Source organism: Manis javanica, chromosome 18 (genome assembly GCF_040802235.1).
Source record: "Manis javanica isolate MJ-LG chromosome 18, MJ_LKY, whole genome shotgun sequence".
Taxonomy (NCBI): Eukaryota; Metazoa; Chordata; class Mammalia; order Pholidota; family Manidae; genus Manis; species Manis javanica.
In genome coordinates, this window is record NC_133173.1 from 22,719,965 (window position 1) to 22,740,704 (window position 20,740).

At 50.6% G+C, this 20,740-nt stretch overlaps 2 protein-coding genes across 10 annotated transcripts in view; both read right to left on the reverse strand.

Annotated features, from left to right (window-relative positions):
* OCA2 (OCA2 melanosomal transmembrane protein) overlaps positions 1–7,512 on the reverse strand; it is a 385,751-nt gene extending 378,239 nt beyond the window's left edge. For 5 of the 6 annotated variants that reach the window (XM_073227087.1, XM_073227082.1, XM_073227084.1 and 2 more), the window contains exon 1: positions 7,380–7,512. The gene's annotated coding sequence lies outside the window, so the exon portion shown is untranslated. The remainder of the gene's footprint in view (positions 1–7,379) is intronic. The other variant, XM_037016526.2, reaches the window with a different exon arrangement.
* Positions 7,513–14,458: 6,946 nt separating this feature from the next.
* Positions 14,459–20,740, reverse strand: part of HERC2 (HECT and RLD domain containing E3 ubiquitin protein ligase 2) — a 264,575-nt gene continuing 258,293 nt past the window's right edge. For all 4 annotated transcript variants that reach the window (XM_073227076.1, XM_073227077.1, XM_073227078.1 and 1 more), the window contains 7 exons: positions 20,074–20,215; positions 19,716–19,910; positions 18,980–19,092; positions 18,154–18,344; positions 17,160–17,265; positions 16,567–16,779; positions 14,459–15,459 (listed from right to left, as the gene is read on the reverse strand). In XM_073227076.1, coding sequence (XP_073083177.1) covers positions 15,187–15,459; positions 16,567–16,779; positions 17,160–17,265; positions 18,154–18,344; positions 18,980–19,092; positions 19,716–19,910; positions 20,074–20,215 — 1,233 coding nt within the window. In that variant the 3' untranslated portion in view covers positions 14,459–15,186. The remainder of the gene's footprint in view (positions 15,460–16,566; positions 16,780–17,159; positions 17,266–18,153; positions 18,345–18,979; positions 19,093–19,715; positions 19,911–20,073; positions 20,216–20,740) is intronic.

Here is a 20,740-nt window from a genome sequence, read left to right on the forward strand (position 1 = left end):
TGGCAAGCTGGAAAATCTAGAAGAAATGCACACTTCCTAGAAAAACACAACCTTCCAAGACTGACCAAAAAAGAAACACAAAATTAAAACAAACCAATTACCAGCAAAGAAATAGAAGAGGTAATCAAAAAACTACCCAAGAACAAAACCCCCAGGCCAGATGGATTTACCTCAGAATTTTATCAGACATACAGAGAAGACATAATACCCATTCTCCTTAAAGTTTTCCCAAAAATAGAAGAGGTGGGAATACTCCCAAACTCATTCTATGAAGCCAGCATCACCATAATACCAAAACCAGGAAAGACCCCACCAAAAAAGAAAATTACAGACCAATATCCCTGATGAACACAGATGCAAAAATACTCAACAAAATATTAGCAGACTGAATTCAAAAATATATCAAAATCATGATACACTGTGACCAAGTGGGATTCATCCCAGGGATGCAAGGATGGTACAACATTCGAAAATCCATCAACATCATCCAGCACATCAACAAAAAGAAGGACAAAAACCACATGATCATCTCCATAGATGCTGAAAAAGCATTCGACAAAATTCAACACCCATTCATGATAAAAACTCTCAGCAAAATGGGAACAGAGGGCAAGTACCTCAACATAATAAAGGCCATATATGATAAACCCATGGCCAACATCATACTGAGCAGCAAGAAGCTGAAAGCTTTTCCTCACAGATTGCCCTCTCTCCCCACTGTTATTCAACATAGTACTGGAGGTCCTAGCCACGGCAATCAGACAAAACAAAGAAATGCAAGCAATCTAGATTGGTAAAGAAGAAGTCAAACTGTCACTATTTGCAGATGACATGATATTGTATGTAAAAATCCCTAAAGACTCCACTCCAAAACTCCTAAAACTAATGTCTGAATTTTACAAAGTTGCAGGATACAGAATTAATACACAGAAATCTGTGGCTTTCCTATACACTAACAATGAACTAACAGAAAGGGAAATCAGGAAAACAATTCCATTCACAATTGCATCAAAAAGAATAAAATACCTGGGAATAAACCTAGCCAAGGAAGTGAGAGACCTATACCCTGAAAAGTCCAAGACACCTTAAGACAAATTAAAGAGGACACTAACAAATGGCAACTCATGCCTTGCTCTTGGCTGGGAAGAATTAATATTGTCAAAATGGCCATCCTGCATAAAGCAATCTACAGATCAATACAATCCCTATCAAATTACCAACAGCATTCTTCAATGAACTGGAATAAACAGTTCAAAACTTCATATGGAAACACCAAAGACCCCGAATAGCCAAAGCAGTCCTGAGAAGGAAGAAGGAAGTGCGGGGAGGGATCTCACTCCCCAACTTCAAGCTCTACTACAAAGCCACAGTAATCAAGACAATTTGATATTGGCACAAGAACAGAGCCACAGACCAGTGGAGCAGAATATAGAGACTCCAGACATTAACCCAAACATATATGGTCAACTAATATAGGATAAAGGAGCCATGGACATACAATGGAGAAATGACAGCCTCTTCAACAGCTGGTGTTGGCAGAACTGGACAGCTACATGCAAGAGAATGAAACTGGATCATTGTCTAACCCCATACACAAAAGTAAATTCCGACAAAGAAAAAGGAGGAGCCAAGTTGGTGGTGTGAGTAGTTCAGCAGAAATCTCCTCCCAAAATCATATATATTTTTGAAAATACAGCAAATACAAATATTCCTAAAAGAGGCAGCAGTGGATACAGAACAACAGCCAGGCTACATCTACATCTGCAAGAAGTCAGCATCACACGAAGTGGGTAAGATATAAGCCGTGGCCCGGCAGGAACCAAGCGCTCCCCTACCCCAGCTCCCCCGTGGGAAGAAAGGAGTCAGAGCAGGGAGGGAGTGAAGGCCAAGGGCTGCTAAACAACCAGCTCTGGTAGTCTGCACTGGGAGCGCAGACACACGGTGCACAGTGTGATGGATATTAGAGAAACAGAAAAGCAAAACCTGTGAGTGGATCCCTGCAACTGGTACCCCTGGGACAAAAGAAAAGCGAGTGCTTTTTGCAAGTCTTAAAGGGACAGGGGCCTCACAGCTGGACAAAGTCATCCCATCCCACTCAGCCCAGCACCTGGGAATCCCGGGGAACTCTAGGCATCCAAACCTTCTGGGCGGCAGCGCAGCTCTGAAGCCCCTCACAGTGATAAGCAGCCTGCCAGTCATTCCAACTGGCATGGACCCTGACACAGTGGCCCAGTAGGGGGACAGTGGCCATACAAGCCAGTGGCGGCAGCGCCAGAGGGGTCCAAGTGTGGCCTGCCTGAGCCCATGGCTAGACCCAAAGGCTGCAGCCAGCACACAGCTGCTTAGTGGGTGAGCGGCTTTCACAGGAGAGCACACCCGGCACACCTGCTACTCCCTGCAGGGCTCTGCGCTACTTTGATGGAGACCTCGCCCATAGCAGCTTATGGGATTAACCCGGAGGCTGCTCCAGGAGTGCAGGTAACTGACACAGGCAGTGGAGAAGGGCAAGGCGACCAGCAAGCAGGAAAGGACTTTCTTCTCCCAGCTGACACACATGCTACCTGCCTATAGCCCCCTCTATCACCATGAAAAGGCAGAAGAATTTGGTCCAGTTCAAAAATACCCAGACAACCCCCAAGAGAGGGCCTGGGGAGACAGACTTAGCCAATCTCTCTGAAAAGGAATTCAAAATAAAGGTCATAACCATGCTGATGGATCTTCAGAGAAATATTCAAGAGCTAAAGGAGCAAGTACAGAGGGAGAATACAGAAATTAAACAATCTCTGGAAGGACTTAAGAGCACACTGGATGAGGTGCAAGAGGCCATTAATGGAAATCAGAGAACAGGAAGGCAGACAAGCTGATGCAGAGAGAGATAAAATGACATCCAGGAATGAAAGAATATTAAGAGAACTGTGTGACCAATCCAAATGGAACTATATTTACATCATGGAGTACCAGAAGAAGAAGAGACAGAAAAAGGGATAGAAAGTGTTTTTGAAGAAATAATTGCTGAAAACTTCCCCAAACTGGGGGAGGAAATAGTCTCTCAGACCATGAAAGCCCACAGAACTCCCAACAGAAGGGACCCAAGGAGGACAACACCGAGACACATAATAATTAAAATGGCAAAGATCAAGGACAAGGACAGAGTATTAAAGGCAGCCAGAGAGAGGAAAAAGGTCACCTACAAAGGACAACCCACCGCGGCTGTCATCAGTCTTCTCAACAGAAACCTTACAGGCCAGAAGAGAATGGTATGATATATTTAATGCAATGAAACAGAAGGGCCTTGAACCAAGAATACTGTATCCAGCATGATTATCATTTAAATATGAAGGAGGGATTAAACAGTTCCCAGACAAGCAAAAGTTAAGGGAATTTGCCTCCCACAAACCAACTCTACAGGGTATTTTAGAGGGACTGCTCTAGATGGAAGCACTCCTAAGGCTAAATAGATGTTGCCAGAGAAAATAAAATCACAGCAAAGAAAGCAGACCAACCAAATACTAACTAAAGGCCAAAAAATAAAATCAACTACTCACAAAAGGAGTCAAAGGAAATGCAAAAAAACACAGAATAAAACACCTAACATATAAAGATTGGAGGAGAAACAAGAACAGAGGGAAAGAATCATCAAACTGTGCTTACAATACCTTAATAAGCGAGTTAAGTTAGAGGGTAAGATAGTAAAGAAGCTAACCTTGAACCTTTGGTAACCACGAATCTAAAGCCTGCAATGGCAATAAGTAAATATCTCTCAATAATCACCCTACATGTAAATGGACTGAATGCACCAATCAAAATACACAGAGTAATAGAATGGATAAAAAAGAAAGACCCTCACTGGAGATGGCTGGTAATTGTACGTCTGCTTTGGTTATGTAGCTGTATTCCTATTATGTTAATGTGTGTACACAATTTAATTAGTAGCTTAAAACCTATACATGCTTATGTTACTCTACAAGAAGATATGTCAAAGAAATAATCAATCCTCCCATGTTTTCTTCCGTCTGCTACTTCTATAGCTTTTCTTCTTCCTTCCTAATTACAACCCTTAAGTAGAATTCGTGCCTTGGGAACCCTGCACAGGGTCGAGCTGGGGAGGTCTGGGGGTCGTGCCAGGAGCCCCTTCCCACTTGGTCCCTATAGTTGTGGACCACTCAGGCCTGAAGGGATGGCCCGACAAATGAGGCCTAAGAAAGGGGGCCCAGTGAGAGCTTGCCCCCGGGGGCTCCCGACGGGCCTGGGTGCCCCTGACGGCTCCCACAGCAGAAGCGCGGACGCTGCACTTGCGGGCATGGTGGGGTTCGCTGGCCCTGAGGCGCAGAGCCCAGGCGGAAGTGTGAGGCCAGGAACCTCCGCTCCGAGTCTGCAGCCCTCTTCGGGCCCGACGCCTGGACAGGCCGAGGTCCGGAGTAAAGCCGTCATGCTGGCTCAGCGTGCACACGTCAGCAGCGGCAAGACGCATAGCGTGAACACGCTCCACGTAAATGCTGAGAACACTTGTCTTCAAGTTCTTTCATCGTTGGACGTAACACAGTAATGAAAAGAGAAGCGGAAAGCACACTGGCTGCTGTGAAAACTGCTACTAAGAAGAAATGGCTCTCTCTGCTCTTGTGGGCAGTCTGCAGCCCAGACACAACACCGGAGTCCCGGGCTGCCCTCCGCCCAGTCCCACGGCTTCACTCAGCGCCTGGCGTCCGCGTGCTCGAGTCCGCCGCCCCGGTGGCTAGGGGCGTGGCTGCGTCCCGGGGCTCGGCGGTACCCTAGAGGCGTGTGCGTGAAGGGGCGTGGCTGCGCGCTAAGAGGCGTGGCTGTGTCCGAGGGAGCGTGTCTGCAGTGAACCTTCCAGTCGAGGATCCCCGGGGAAGGGGCAGACGCAGCCCAGGGCGGGCAGGCCCGTGAGAGCCAGCCAGGGGTCGGCCTACTCCTCAGCCTGCCCTGCGGAAGGCCGTGTTTCCCCCTGGGCAGCAGAGTGCGGCTGAGCCCCCAGCCCATTGCAGACCGCTCAGTCTGACCGCTTATTACTTCAGATGGGTGTTGCAAGTTGTATATTTGGTTAAAAGCTTCTGAATAGTTCAGCCAAACAGCATGACCTGTAATCCCTTTTAGACTTGTCTCCGCCGAGCCACCGGAGCTGTGCACAGGAGCCTGGGGCGGGGAGGCTGTGTGGGACGCCCGGTGGACTATGTTCCAGGAACCCGGCCGCCCTGCACCCCTGGCCCGCGGGGAGGCCACGCCTTCCACCGCATTCCGGGCTGCCCCGCGTAATTCTGTGCTGCTGTGTGATTGGCTTTTGCCCACCGTGCAAACCGTCCCCGAAGAGGAACCGGCGCAGGCGTGTATTGACTCGCATCCCTGCGGAGTGCGCCTGCCGTTTGTGCGCGTTGGGCAGTGGTAGCCGCGCCGGGACCATGGGGGTGCCCCACCTCGCCGTCGGTCTGACCCTGAACCCAGGCCTGCACCCTAGCCGCGACAGCCCACTCCTGAGTGTGTGACAGGGTCACGGAAGCCCACAGAAGGGCCTCTGCGCCCAGCCAGGCAGCACAGTTGCAAACAAAACCTTCAATCAAAACTCCGGAAAATGCAACCCGCAAGTATGTGCATTGCCCAGGGAACTACCCAGAGAGACCTGATCCGTGGGGTCTCTTCTTGTGTTTCCAGTACATAGGGAAGGTGGGAAGTCGCCGAGTCGTACACTGCTCATCCCTCCTCTCCAGTCCACCTCTGCGTCGTCCTTCCCTTTTCCCGCCCCTCAGGAAGTCTCCGTAGCAGTCTCCCCTGCCCCGTAAAGGCCCTTCTCTCCCCTCTCCCAAGGGGCTTCCATCTCACCCATGCACATATGACCCCCCTCAAGATCCCCTCTGTGGCATAGATCACTGTGTCCAGCTGCCCTCCTCTCCCTTGATGTCTCAAAGATGCCCAAACACCCCCAAGCTGGCTGAGGCCACTCCTTGCCCTTCCTCAGGGCCCTGAGACTGGTCCTACCATCCTTCCAGTGCACCCAGCACAACCTGGGAGCCTCCCCTGGTAACTACCCTCACCCTGCAGACGCCTCGCCCCCACCACTCTGGCAGTGCAGCCACCTCTTGGTGGATGGGACTTTAATGTGGCTTTCTGGAGCTCCCTAGCTGCTCAGCACCACCCAATCACAGGGATCTTTCCATAATGCACACATGACCACTTGGCCTCCGAATGGAAACCTTTCCCAAGTGTTGCAGCTGTGGGTGCTGCTAAGCCGCTCTCTCCCCCACAGTCCCTGATGTGGGGACTTCAGCTAACCCCACAGGGCTTGTGGCCTTCTCAAAGAACAAGAACAGTATCAGCATTTGCTTTTCATCAGTGTGATAATACTTTTAGGAACCTATGTTCCTAAGTCACTCTCACTTTACACCTGATGTGTTCAAGTGTTTGTAAACTAAATTTGCAATAAACAAGCAGTTTTTGTGCAGTTCTTTACAGCTTACCGAGTAGCTTTCATCTCTGCTGTTTTTAACAAGATTTAATCCTCACTAACAGTTAATGTGGGAGTTAGTATGCCAGATGCTTTTAAGCTATTCAGGCCCCCCCCCCCCCAACCCTGGCAGGCCAGTCTCAGGGGCCTGGACAGCAGATGCCATGTCTGTCCCCTCAGGGATGGCATTTCCTGTTGTTAGGTTACAGTGACTGCCTTGTGCTGGGAGATAGCAGCTGCCCACACCTGTGAACAACCTCCTGTTTGCTTTTCCTCAGAATCATTACACATTGTGGAGTTGTCACATCCCCTACGTCAGGGCTCAGAGGTCACCTGGGGGGCTTCACGAGCAGCCAGGCCCTGTGTGTGGGATGCCAGCCCATTCTGAGCCTGAGCCCCTGGCACAGGCCCTGGTGTGTAAACCCAAAAACATGCACACGTTAGGACGCCTGTGCTTGAGATCCAAGTCCTTGGAAAGTGCTGGGGACATTAAATCCGTGTATGGCCAGGGGGAGGAGAAGCAGCTCTGAGGGATTTAGTGCTCTCCCCCCATGCATTCCATTCCACAGAAACGCCTGACCAGTGCTCACGTGTGTGCAGCCGGCGTGGGAGCTCATGCCACCCTGCGGTCCAAGCAGAACGTTTGCTGCCTGAACATTTCCAAACTCTACTCCCCAGGGCCCCCACGCCCCCCAATCCACGGTGGGGACCCACATTATCCTGGATCCTGCCTCCCAGTGAGCCGCTCTGTAGACTCTGAAAAAGCTTGGGGTGGCAGAGAGTGCCACGTGCTCACACCACCTGCTCAGTCTTGCACACCTGTGCACACTCGCCCTCAGACTGACTTCCCTGCTCTGTAAAGCAGCAATCCAGCACAGCCTTATTAAACCCTGCCTACCTCCCAGAATAGGGGAGCTCTCACCTCCAAGAGTGAAGCTGTACGTCCAGACTGACAGCACTGCGTGGTGAATGGCAGGCGTGCAGTCTTCAGAGTAAGGGAGCTGTGTGCAGGCCAGGGCAGGGGCCCAGCTCAGCCACGCCCACAGACGTCATCTGCTGGCCACCCCCCAGAGTGGCCAGCGGGACCAGGAGGAGGGGCCCTGCTCGCCCCAAGAGCTGCAGGAGAGCCGTCAAGAAACGAAGAAAAGAGGCTCTGAGTGAAAGGTCAGACCCCTCTCTGAAAGTTGGGCAACCTCCACCGGCTGTACCCATTCCAGATTCAACTCTACAAAAGCAGCCAAGTACCAAAACAGGTTTCTCCCTCAGAACATGAACAGGTAAGCAAACACACTGCCTACTTTTCTCTGTTTGGCATTTTAGGAGTTGTCTGCTGGAGCTGATAGCCCTGACTAGTGCTCCTTCTCTTTTCTCATTGCCTCTTCCCCTCTAGCCTAGGGCTGTCACTGGAGTGACAGAGGGAAAGCTTGCTACACACAAGGAAACACAGACACACACAGAGACACACATACACACCAACTACACGTACACACAGGGATATACATACCACAAGCAGAGAGTAGACACAAATCACCTACACATAGAGACAGGGACACACATGGACACAGAAAGACACACAGAAATACAAACAGATGCATAGAGACACACATCACCACACACACACCAACACACATGACGGACACACACAACACACAGACACTGTGGGCCAGGTAGCTGGCCCTCAGGGTTCTGTCCAAGGAGTGACAAGAAGTCAGAGGCTTCTTGGCTTACCCAACATGTAACATGCAGAACCCAAATCTCCTTACAGGAGATGCTTCTATGGACCTCTCAGAGAGAATTGTTTATTCATGGGGCCTGACTACCCCAAGGGTTTGGAGGCACAGACTTTATAACAATCACATTGCACAGGACCAGGTGTGAGCAGGCCACCCAGGAGCAGGAACCAAGGTCACGCAGTGCTGTGGAGCCTCCCCAGGCAGGCAGGCACCACCACGCCACAGTTCCTGGGCTGGCTGAAACCACAGGAGAGCCCACACTCTCAGATAAGGTCCAGAGCCAAGTTTGCAGACTCCTCAATGCAGACTGCCATGTACATCGCGTGTGGACACAGCCCTCCTGCACTGTGCCCGGTGACCCTGTGCACACGGGGCAGGAGCACCACGAAGCCTTTGACAATCACAGAAATGCTGGTTGTGTCCTCACTCATCCCTGAGCTGAGCCTCTTATTCCAACACCTCAAGTGACACCACTGCAGGGCAGGAAGTGTCAAGGGGCTCCCAAAGCATGAATATGCAGACACCCTGAATCTCATCTGCGCTGCCACTACGCAGACAGAATGGCCTCCATGCCTGGGGAGCCTTGGTATGAAGCGCCCAACCTGGCTAAACACATGCTGCCCAATGCCTGCATCACTGACGTTCACGTGCTGAGCCCCAGCTCAGACGGCAGGGCTGACCACATCCTCCCTTCTCCCTTCCTCTTCACAAGTCCTGATGGTTCTTGTGTTGCTGCTAAATGTCTGTGGTGGGATTAGCTCTACTCCTGCTCCAGGGATGGGTGCATATGGCCTAAATGACGGAGGAAACCCACCCCTGCCAGGGACTGGCATCTATGTGTCCCAGCCCACATTGCAGCAAAGCCCCCACAGTGCAGGGTCCATGCCGGACCAAGCCCAGAGCACCCCACCTCTGGGCTCCTTCAGCATTGCCAGCCAGCCACGCCCACTTGGGGACTCCCTTCCTGGGGGCTGGGGATAAGGACTGGGTGCAGATGGCATCACTGGAAGCCTGTGGTGTAATCCATGTAGATGGTGCTGCACCATGAAGGAGGTCCCAATTTCTTCAGTCGAAAGTGGTTGGGGCCAGACTCAAGACTCAAGAATGATGTGTGATTCCTGAGCTGGGCACGAAGTTTTTGCCAAGATCTGAGCATTGAGTCACACTTTTCTTGGATGGCTCAGGAAATTCCTAAGGAAAATGCCAAAATAGGAGCCCCCTAAATGTTTCCATCAAGAAGCAGCATCATTGGAATGGCCATAGTTGGCTATTCTGAAGCACACAGTACTTGAATGTGTAAGTCATGGTATATTTGTACTAAAATCCCTTTGCTTACATTATAAGTAGTGGTGGGTTTTGTAGGGGTGTGTGTGTGTGTGTGTGTGTGTGTGTGTGTGTGTGTGTGTGTGTGTGTGTGTGTGTGTGTGTGTGTGTGTTTGTGGTTGATCAAGTGCAGGTGCTCCTAGGCCTCCTGACTGTGACAGGTGTGACTCAGTGATCCCCATTCCAGTCGCCACCCCCGCTTCACATGGAAACCTGTCTGCAGCAACCCTTTTGGGACGCCAGCCTGTCCCCAGGGTCGCTGTGTGCAGGCCTCTGTGGTCCCAGTCTTTGCTGTTTGACTGCACAGGCTGCATGTCCTGCTCACCCGCTGCTGCCCGCAGGTGGCTCAGCTCAGTCCAGCCTGTGCACCGCCCCCTAAGAGATGTGGAGAGAGGGGATGTTGGGCAGAAAGCCAGGGCTGCTTCCTTCTTTCTTTTACCCAGGTAAATGAGAGACCTAAGAAAGAGGAAAAATCAAATGCAGACTCACACAGCTTCCTTTTATTCACTGCTGTGTAACAAACGACCCCAAGTACCAAAAATAGAGATCATCTTATGTTCCCAGTTGCTGAGGGTCTAAATACACAAGGGCACAGTGGAAATAGACCATCTGCACCCCAACAGTCAGCATTCAGGGAAGCAACTAGGGATCTGGAAGCATCTGAAGATAAACTCACTCACTTTACGGTGGGTCTGCCTGCCCTGTCATGTGTCCTCTGCCTCAACTCTTGGGCTTCCTCACGCATGGCAGCTGAAACACAAGAGATGGGAAGAGGAAGCTGCCAGTTCCTTGAGCCCTGCACCCAGGACTGGCAGGTGTCACTTCCACCATATTCCACTGGCCAAGTAGTCACAGAGGCCAGGCCCCAGGGAAAGGACACAGCCCCAGCTCTTGATGGAAGACATGTCAAAAAACGTTAGAGCTATGTTTTAAATTGCCACATGCACCGTAGCCAAGGATGCAGGGACTAAACAATGAAAGTGCAATGCAAGTGATGGGAGGAATTCTGACTTAAATCCTGCTCTTTAAAGACGTTTTAAAATGTAATGAGCTATGGAGCAACAGGAACATTCATGCACCACTGGTGGGAATGCAAAATGGTACAGCCACTTTGGAAGACAACTTGGTAGTTTCTTAAAAGCAGTCTCGTGCCATGCAATCCAGCAATTGCACTCCTTGGTGCTCACCGATAGCGTGATACAATGGTCACTATTTTTGCCAGTATGCTTGGGATGGTTTGTTACATAGCAGTAGACAAAAGGAACCTGAATTTGACTTTCCTCTTACTCAGGTCTCAGTAAGTTCAAAACTTACATTCTCACAAAAACCTTACCCTTGTCTACAGCAGCATTAGTCATAATTGCCAAAACTTGGAGGCCATCAAGATGCCCATTAGCAGGTAAATGGATAAACTATTGGCACATTCAGACAATGGAATATTATTCAGAGCTGAAAAGAAATGAGTTAACAAATTATGAAAAGACTTAAAGGAAATGAAAATGCATATTACTAAGTGAAAAAAGGTCATCTTAAAAGGCTACATACACACTGCACGATTCCAACCATGGAGGAATCGTCATCCACACCAAGGGACCTAGGATTGCACTGGGCGGGAGGGGGGCCCTGAGCCCTATTCCTGCAGTTTGACTGCGTGAGTCTGGACACCCACCCATACACCAGAGCCCAGGAGGGCAGAACACAGCTCAGATGGCTCACTCCACACCAGAGCCACTCTGGGATTGTCTGGATCCACACCCACGTCCAGATGAGAGTCCATGCCCCGGTCCATGCCTGGTTCATGCCAGACCCCATGCCTGGTCCACACCCAGATCCATGCCTGCTGTCTTCATTGTTCTTTCCACCACCTGATTTCCAAAAGACTAGCCCTAGCACATACTTGCTGTACAGTTTTCCCTACAGAAAATGAGTGATTAATCAGTCATGTGAATGTTAGAGCCTGAGGGGTGCTGAGAATGTGAGGATGGATCAAAGGAACCCTGGGCACACCACAGCCTGAAGCCTGGAGGGACCCCCTGTGCTGGCCTTGCTACTGGATGCCGACCCAGTCCGGAGGGCCCAGCCCCAACTGCCCACAGGACAGCACAGCAAGGGGAAGCTCAGACGGTTGCCCTAGGGATCCAGGAGCCCATTTGTGCCGCTCTTCACTCAGAGCAACTCAAAGCAGGTTTCACAAGGAACTTTGACATTTCAAAAGGAATGTCAGACTTCAGACTGATCCCTTCTGTTTAACTGCCCCCAGATGAAAGTATCTTGGCTAGTTTTGCATGTCAAGGCCACTCACACGTGCATGGACTTAAGAAGCTCTCTCTGGTATTCTCAAGCTACCAGTTATTCCCCTGAGGTTTCTAGCCAATGACCTCAGAGGTCACTGTGGCCCAGCAGTATTCCACAGTTGAAAATGAGCCACTGTCATTACTGTTTATTGCTGAACACCTGTCAGCCAGGTACAGGCTCCACCTTCTCTAACTTGATCGAACAGCCACTGGAGTAGGTGCCACCATTTGTGGATGGCGAGATGCAGCTTCCAGACGGGGGCCTGTCAACTTGGGTCTAGTGTCCAGTGACAACACAGAGCCAGAGGTCACTTCTGGGGTCCTGGATGTAGTGGTGGAGCAGGACCCCCACTCCACATTCACCCTGCACTGCTCCACAGCTGGGCCTGACCCCAGCGCTGGGACACACTCGAGGGAATTGCGCCTCACTCCTGGGGCATGCACTTGGGCTCTGAAGACAGAGCGAGCCAAGTGGATGGACTGCAGAGCAAGGCAGATACCACAGCTGTGAACGGAAGGCAAGCCGGTGGCCGCGTTGGTGGGCAGGCAGGGAGGAGCTGAGGCAAGGGGGTCAGCAGCCCCTTGGGCAAGCACTAGGGATGGGGGGGGCCATCAGAACCTGGGGGAGGTATTGGAGACTGTCTATGCTGAGAATCCAAGAGGAATTTGTCAGGGATTTTGAGAGTGGACACTGGTGCTGGTGCCACACGAAGTTCCTCTAACTAAGCAGACTGCAGCAGCATCCACATTAGATGCACACCCACCGCCACTTTCATTGGCAGAAAAATAAACATGAGGCATCACACACTCTAACTGCCTCAGAAGGGAGTTGCAGTCCAGTGTCGGTGGCACCTGCTGACATCAAGGAGCCTCATCAGTGGGACTGAAGTCCCGGCTCCCAGCACAGACATGTCCATCTCTCCTACAGTGTAGCTTTCCATAGGGGCCATGACCCAGATTTCAGTCTGCAGAAATGAACTATAACTTTAGGCTTCAGAAATCAAATGAGTGAAAGGTTAAACTAAAGATGCCATATAACTGTCCTGGAGATTTGTCTTGAGCAAAATGAAGAAACTGTTACTGTGAAAGTCCCTCATTTTTTTGGAGTGTTAAGTGGAGTAGTCTAAGAGAAGCAAACAGGTTCTCCTCTAGTATTCCTGAAGTCAAAAAAATGAAAGAGCTCATTATGAGTATGTCTTTGGCAATTGCTTCTGGACAGTACACAGCCAGCAGAGGCCAGGCTGGTGTGGCAGGGGCACGGGGTCCCAGCTGCCCACTCCTCTGCAGGCCGCTCCTCCCACCACAGCTTTGCTGGGCCTCCCCCTGCAGCAAGTGTTAGACTCAGGACACTTTTTCACTCTAATTGGGGATCCTTAGTAATTTTTACTTGGGTTGTAGCTATCGATAGTTACCATACTGGAAATTAAAACTTGAAACTTTTAAAATATGCATTTTAAAATAAAAACAAAAGCATTACTTATCAACGTGAATACTATTTTGAAAAATTATTTTCTGAAACAAAAAAGTGTAATGAGAAGAATGGCATTAACAGTTTTATCTACCTCTATTCTTTGGGTTAAAAGAAGATAGCTGGATTCTCATTCCTGCTTCTGCAGTCCACATACATTGCAGTATCCCGTCTTGAAGGAAACGAAGAAAATTTGGCCTCATGCAAATACATAGTTGAAAAAAGAGAACCTTGTGGACACCCTGACAGGGACTCAGGTGCCCCAGGAGCCCCCACGGGGCTAAGACTGAGAACTACCGGTGTAGACACAGTGGACACTGGCCAGCGCGTTGCTGTGGCGTTGGCCACGTGCCTGGCTCCCACTCACAGAGCACGGGTGGATGTGGGCAGTGCAGTGCCGAGCGCCGGCGGGCCTCACCGCTTTCACCTGCTCCCCTGCCCTGGGTGTCGGGATGCCACATGAAGCAGAGCTGCTCTGCCAAGACTGGCCGACCCAGATGATGAGAAACGTAAATGCTGTTGCTTGCATACGACCAGCGTTGGGGGGAGTCTGTCATACAGCACAAGCTGACTGAGAACAAAAGGGTTGGTGAACACCTCACAGATTCTGGATATTTGGGGCCAAACTGAAAAAAAGGGCAAATCTGGGCACACATCAATTTGGTCACATATAAGTTCCTAGAGAAAACTTCCTCTCTTTGGATCTCATGCAAACCCGTGTGTCCCTGAATAAAGCAAGGCTCCCAAAGCGCCTCCATCTGGCCCCATTTTTTCAAGTCCTAGTGCCAAGGCCTGAGAGCCAATCTTCCCGTCCTGCTCCCATCCTTCCCTTTGCAGAGAGCCTGTCACACACGGCCTGACAACAAGCAGCTCAAATCCTACCCAATGGCCCATGGGACCAGACACACCCCTGACCCCAGGCCAACGTGACAGGGACCAGGACAGATGGGGCTGGGGGACAGGGGAAGGGACCCCGAGGGCTCTTGCCTGGTTCCCAACACAGCTGCTGCCTTGAGCCCATCCATTCCCTTAATGACGTCCCTCCTTTGTCACTGGGAAGACTTTCATAACCTACATCCAGCTGGACTGAAGAGGCTTTAGCTGATGCCACAGCCAAGGCTATTTCTTGGCTGTACCATGTCTACTGGTGCCAGTCTGGCCAGAAAGAAAGTTCAGCTCACAGTTTTGTAACAGATGTTTTATTTATAGGGAATCAGAATCTAGGCATATACATGACACAAATATTATATATAGTATACTTTCCATGACAGAAGTTACAACACTGCTCACGGAAAGGCTTCAAGTCAAGTTACACACTGTACCTGCTAAAATGTGCACCTGGGGACAGGGGAGACCGATGGCCTTTTGTTTTGGTTTAAATCACCTCTGGATGCACTCAAATAATACTGATCATTTAATGTTCAAAAAACTTTTAATAAATTCAGAGTAAAATTAATTGAAATATTTATAATAAAATTTAACTGTTACACAGTATTTCCAATGTACAGTGAAGACAATGCACACACTTAAAAGGAAGAAAGAAAAAAACGATCTATTACACCCACAAGTAAAAAGGTCTTTTATTCATTTTGGGGATGCTGCAATTCAGTATTTATATAGACATTTACACGCCCTAGTGAACAAAGAAGTCCAATGTGCAATGCAGCATCATGGGTGACAAGACCCTTCCAAGTCTCAGAAATTGATGTTAGTGTCTGTGTAGTACACTGCACGCCAGGCTGATTTTCTGATCATTATCCTATTTATTATTCCAATCATGAGCCATCAGAGTCTCTCCACTGCCCCCATGCAGAGAGAGGACTAAGATTTTTCACCAGACACACACTACGTTGTCATCTCTGCCTCTTTGCTCAGTTCCATGGTGTCTTGTGTTGATGGCATTGCTCCACCTCAGTGTCCCGTTAAATAGTCCTGTGTAGAGTCCGAAGCAAATGAATCCACATCCTCATTCTCAGAGTCATCACTGCTGTCATCGGCAGCTGGCTCTCCTGTAAGGGCTATGCGAGCATAATCATCGGTGTCTATTGATTTGCAAAAGTGGATGGCATATTTCAATTTCTCTTCCAGCACCTGCTTACAGGAATACCTGGGCAACTTCAGCAAAAAGAAGCAGGTGTAGGATTCAGGAAGGAAGTGGTCAGGAGGGTTGTACTTATCCAGTACCTATTGATGGAAATTGTTCAATAATCAGAGACTACATATAAGGATAGTTAAAACTGCAAACCTACTACTATATCTATGTTCATTAGCCTCTTGACTTTCACTCACAAAAATCATCCTATTTTTGGCTAAGAATAATAACATACTGGAAAACAAATAATCTAGCCAATTTTAAAAATAAAAAGGAGCAACTCATTCATTCCTAGGACTCATACTCAAAAACAGCAATACAATTACTTTTTACAAATCAGTGCTGTGAAAAAGGTCTCCAGTGACTCCACCCACCCCAGGTCAACACAGGCAGGACCACAGAAGGGTCGGCGTGGGCAGTGGCTGAGGGCTGAGTACTCACCCACATGGGGAAGCTCTCCTGAAACCAGCTGCCCACTTTCAACCCCTACAGATTAAGCTATGAGGAAGCCAGCGAGAGTCTGGACGAGACCCAGGAATGACCTACCTTTTATGAAAAAGAGTACACCAGCTCTCAAAGCTCTCCCTGAGAGACGACTACTTCCGTGACCCTGCCCAGACTCGAGTCAGGCTGTGCTCAGGAAGGAGCCCATCCCAGAATCCTTCCAAGCATGCAGAGAGGGGACCCTCCACCCCAATCTGCCCCTCTGAAGAAGCCTCCCACCCCACAGTACTGCTACCAGGAAATTCACACCTGACGGTCACAGGAGAGGGGAGAGTGGGGAGTGACCTGGCTGGTAAACACGGCCTGTTTCTCACCATCGGACCACATAGTTATAGAACTCAAAGCAAAACTCCTGTTCTCAATCTGATGGGTACTGACTTTCCTCAGTAAACAGCATTACTTAGTGGTTCACCTAATTCAACCAGAGAATCAAACAAACATTTTAAATGACATGTATGCTAATAGCATATTCTGGTGGTGGCCAGATAAAGTTTTAAGAGTAGACAGTGGTATCTAAGACTTACAGTCATAAAATTCTGAGCTTTCAAATAAAAGTTGAGTATTTTCCATTTTGTTTCCAGCAGAAGACAAAAACCACGTAATATGAGAGACCCACTTTCCAATCTGCTACAGGACCGCATGGGAGCGACAGGCCTCCACGTCCCCCACTGCCCACAAGGGCGCAGAAGCCACACCTGGATGACAAAGTCCCTGCCCCGGAAGTCGGCGATGGTCCTGGGCAGCCTCGTCCGGCCCCACACAAAGCGGAGGAAGAGGGAGCGCTCCGTGTTGGAGAAGGACTCCATCACCTCCCAGAACCACTGGATCAGGGATGCAGAAGGCTCGATCCCTTTGTATGTTGCCACAGACTTCAGAAGATGCAGCGGGATATCTGGGCTGCCGCACACCTGGTGGGGGACACACCGTCAGGACTGGCTGACACTTCAGCACAGGATCACTCACTCCTTTTTAATCCCAAGGCCTGTTTTGCGGAGTGGACATGAAACCTGAGAGGACAGCTGACAGTAAGGATAAGTCCTGTGTGTCCAGGGGGACGTATATTTGACCCTGTGTCCCTCTGCCCCCCACCCTGTTCTGTGTGCTGTGGAGGGCATGGAGAGAAGCAGGGAACACTCACTCCCAGGGCATGTTTTCAACTCATTCAGAAGGAAAGAACACAGCTCAGATTTAAATTAAGTGCAAGATTTAGAGATTAACTAGGTACTGATTTGGTGGATCAAAGCACAAAAAGCAGTTCCAGGGCCGCGGCACGTTGGGGTTGGCATACCATCGTCTCCAATTCATATCCAGTGAACAGGGAAAGAAGGGGGACAGGCACGACCCGGGCCATTCCCTCCCGAACAGCAGCCACCTGCTCATCAAATTCATGGAGTCTGAAAGAAAAAGCTCCCTCTGCATCTCTGTCTCCGGTAATGCAGACCTTGCTCTGCTCACACCACGCCCTGGCACCAAGATGACCAGTGTGCACCTCATCAGAGGTGCCCACGTCCAGTGCTCTTCTACACTGGCACCAGAAGATGGCCTGAAAACTACCCACAGCTGCATACATCCCAAGAAACAACCCTCAATATTTGCTGGACACCCTGAAGGAGCCAGTTAGACATGCTGAATCAGAGAACCAGGCTCTCAGACCCCTGAAGTAAGAACCGTCCCGAAGCAGATGCTGTGTGCAGGGCCCTTATGACTGGTGAGTCAGGGAACAAGGCAAAAATGGATACGGGACAGCACAGCACAGCTGCCCGACTGCCCACGACCAGAGTCCAGGCAGCAATGCCCAACCAACGTGCTGAGCCTCGTCCTAATGGCTGACTAAGGACTTCTGGAGGGTGAGGCTCCAGAGGACCAGCGTGTGTGCACTGAGGATGCCAGTGGAAGCGGCAACGGGCAGCAGCTGCTGTGGGTGGTGTCATGACCTGCCATACAGCCACCACACAGACGCTGGTGTGAGGACCCAGAGACCCTGTCCCAGCTCTGCCAGCTGACAGAGCGTGGAGGGGAGCACAGGCCTGGGATCTCTGCCAGGGAAATTCTATCCACCTTGGAGTTCTAGTCAGAGCCAGGAATCTAGGTGAGAATAACCCTGACATGACCCTAATCACAGAATAAGCTTTGGTGACTACAGATCAACAGCTTACTGTCACCAAGCCCATTAGCATCTTATCATACGTGATGCTTCTGGAAGATGCAACCATCCCAGCAAACCATTTTCTACTGTTTTTGTTATTTATTGAGTCAAAACAACAGGGCAGATGCCCACACACCTGTAATTTATTGCCAGCCGGACGTACTCGGCACGGTTGTCCAGGGTGATGTGTGCATGCTTGGAGCTCAGCTGGATGTCCTGGCCGCTTGCACTTGGCACTGTGAAGGGCAGGCTCATAGCCTCGAACTCCTCTGAGGTGGCTTCGTTGTCACGGATGTACATGAGGCCAGGAATGAAATCTTTATCGACCTTTCAGGGAAAAAGGAAGTCTACGTGTTGAGTCAAAGTCTTTCTTGCGCTGCCGGCCCCAGGTCACACCTGAGATGCTGTCACAAGGGGCCTCAGCCTGCCTAGGGCATATCTCAAGGCTGCAAGTGCATCATACAAACAGGAAATAAAAGAGCAGCAATAGGAAAGCACTTCACTCAAAGAGCTAAGGAAAGAACTCATAACTCCGGGAAGTCCTTAAAATTAACCACTGAGAGAGCTACAGTCGCTGGTCAGAGGTGGATCCCACCTCCGGTCACAGCCCCGAGGGAAAGGCACTGGTCTCGCCCTCCCCTCGAGAGCCTGGACCACCAGCCGGCCACCTGTGAGCTCAGCTCGTCCACAGTAAAGACGGTGAGCTTTCTTATCTGACAACAGGGCCAGTTGCAAAGCACCACAAAACAGTTGGTCCATCAAGTTCTAGAAGCAAACTGGCCCCGTATCCACAGACTTCTTTGTTACTGGAACGTAATCTGTGGCCACAGCCTGGGCAACACTCAGGAGTGAGTCAGGACCTCGGGGTAGGCGGTGCCTCTTAACCAGACCCCTGGAACCCCACTGTGCTCTGTGCCAGGCACACGGGTCATGCCTCCCCATCACTGCCTTCCGGCGGTTACCTCGCTGAGGTCCGCAATGGTGAGGCTCATCCCCGCCAGCTGCTTCCAGACAGGCTCAGCCAGGCTGAGGCTCAGAGGACTCCCAGTCCGGATGGCAATGCCCAGTAACACACCTGCTTGTTGAAAGCACAAGTGACAGGAGATACTCAGAACTGATGACAAATCATCCAGTTCATTCAAAACACAGTGGAGACCAGCCTGTGTGGGGCCCTCATGCCTAAGCCCCCACCACCCAAATTCACTGAGACTTAGGACCATCCTTACAACATTCTGTCCTGTCCTCAGCTGTTTCTTTGCATTGCTGTGGGTTAAGATTCTAACTCATCTTCTCTTTCCACCAACAGGCATGGCCCCCCAGAGGCCAGTCCTTGCTCCTCTGATGGCAAAGCCAACAGTGGGAGCTTCTCGAGGAAGGAGGGTGCCATGCCTAAAGAGGCAGGCAGCACTAGGAGGGCTCAGCACAGGACCATGGTTACCAACGTCCAGGACCCCCTGAGATCTGATTCCAAGTTTCAGATATATTTACGATGCAGAAATGGCGTTTTGGATCTTCTGGGCAACCAGAGGTACCTTCTGTTCCTGAGCACCCAGCCAGTGACAGCTGGGCTCTGCATGGCCCTGCGTACTGAAAAAGCTGTATGTCTATTGTCACTCCCAGGAGGGAGGAGACACCAAGTTAACTGAGGACACATGCAGCTGCGTAACTGAGACATCATGCTCATGTCAGATGGCCCACCCAGGAAGCGGAACATGTTCGTGTGCACCGGTGCCCTGGCAGCTGGGCTGAACAGGTAACAGTCACGGTTGGCTCCTGACTCGTCCCTCCCATTGGGTGTCACGATCAGAAGAGGAGTGAGTCCGTTCTGCAGCTCTTCACAGATCTCAGCTATGGACTCACTGTAGCCCCCACCACAGTCATCCACAGATTCACCTAGAGGGAAAGGAGAGTCGATAAGTCAGTCAGCCCCACAGGCCCCACAGGGAGTAGCCAGGTTCACGCATGCTCCCCCCATGCTCACGCATGCTCCCCCCATGCTCACGCACCACTGCCCGCCCGTGGAACCACAGGCCCTTCAGCACACGCAAGCTCTCACCCACAAACTTGACTTTCCAGACTCGGTGAGGGAGGAGGAGGCTGTCAGGACTAAAGGAGCTCATCTTGGCACACATCTGCCCAAAGACAGACTTGGTCCCATCAGGGCCTGCAAGGCCGCCTTTACTCCTTGAACGTTTCACCTAGAGAAAGAAAGAAAATATGGAACAGCTGCCACAGCAGCAGGCTCACAGCTGCTATCTTTGGCATTTCACTAGCCAGGATGCCCAGAGCCAACACTGAGCTTGTGGCCACTGTCCCTCTCACTACCCTTTACTCCCCAACCTGGGCACCAGGGTCGCAGTCCAGCCAGCACTTCACAGAGCCCACAGACAGCAGGGCTTGTGTCACCCTGACAACTTCATGCTGCTACAAGCACCCTTTCGCCAAAACAAGCAAAACTCACTGAACACACCTGTGCATCTGGACTAAGCCACACCTCACCCCTCTACCACAGCTTCTCCTCCCAGGAGAGATGTCCCTCATCTCCTGCACCCAAACACTGTGTGGACCTCAAAGCCTGCTGTGGGCTTCTTTCCCTTTGCTCATCGCCATGTGCTTTCTAGCTCAGGCCTCGCACACAGGATGCTGCTGGGCGCCAGTGCCAATGGAAGCTCCACTCTAAACATGGGCACATGGCCCCTGCTGACCTGTGTGCATGTGATCTA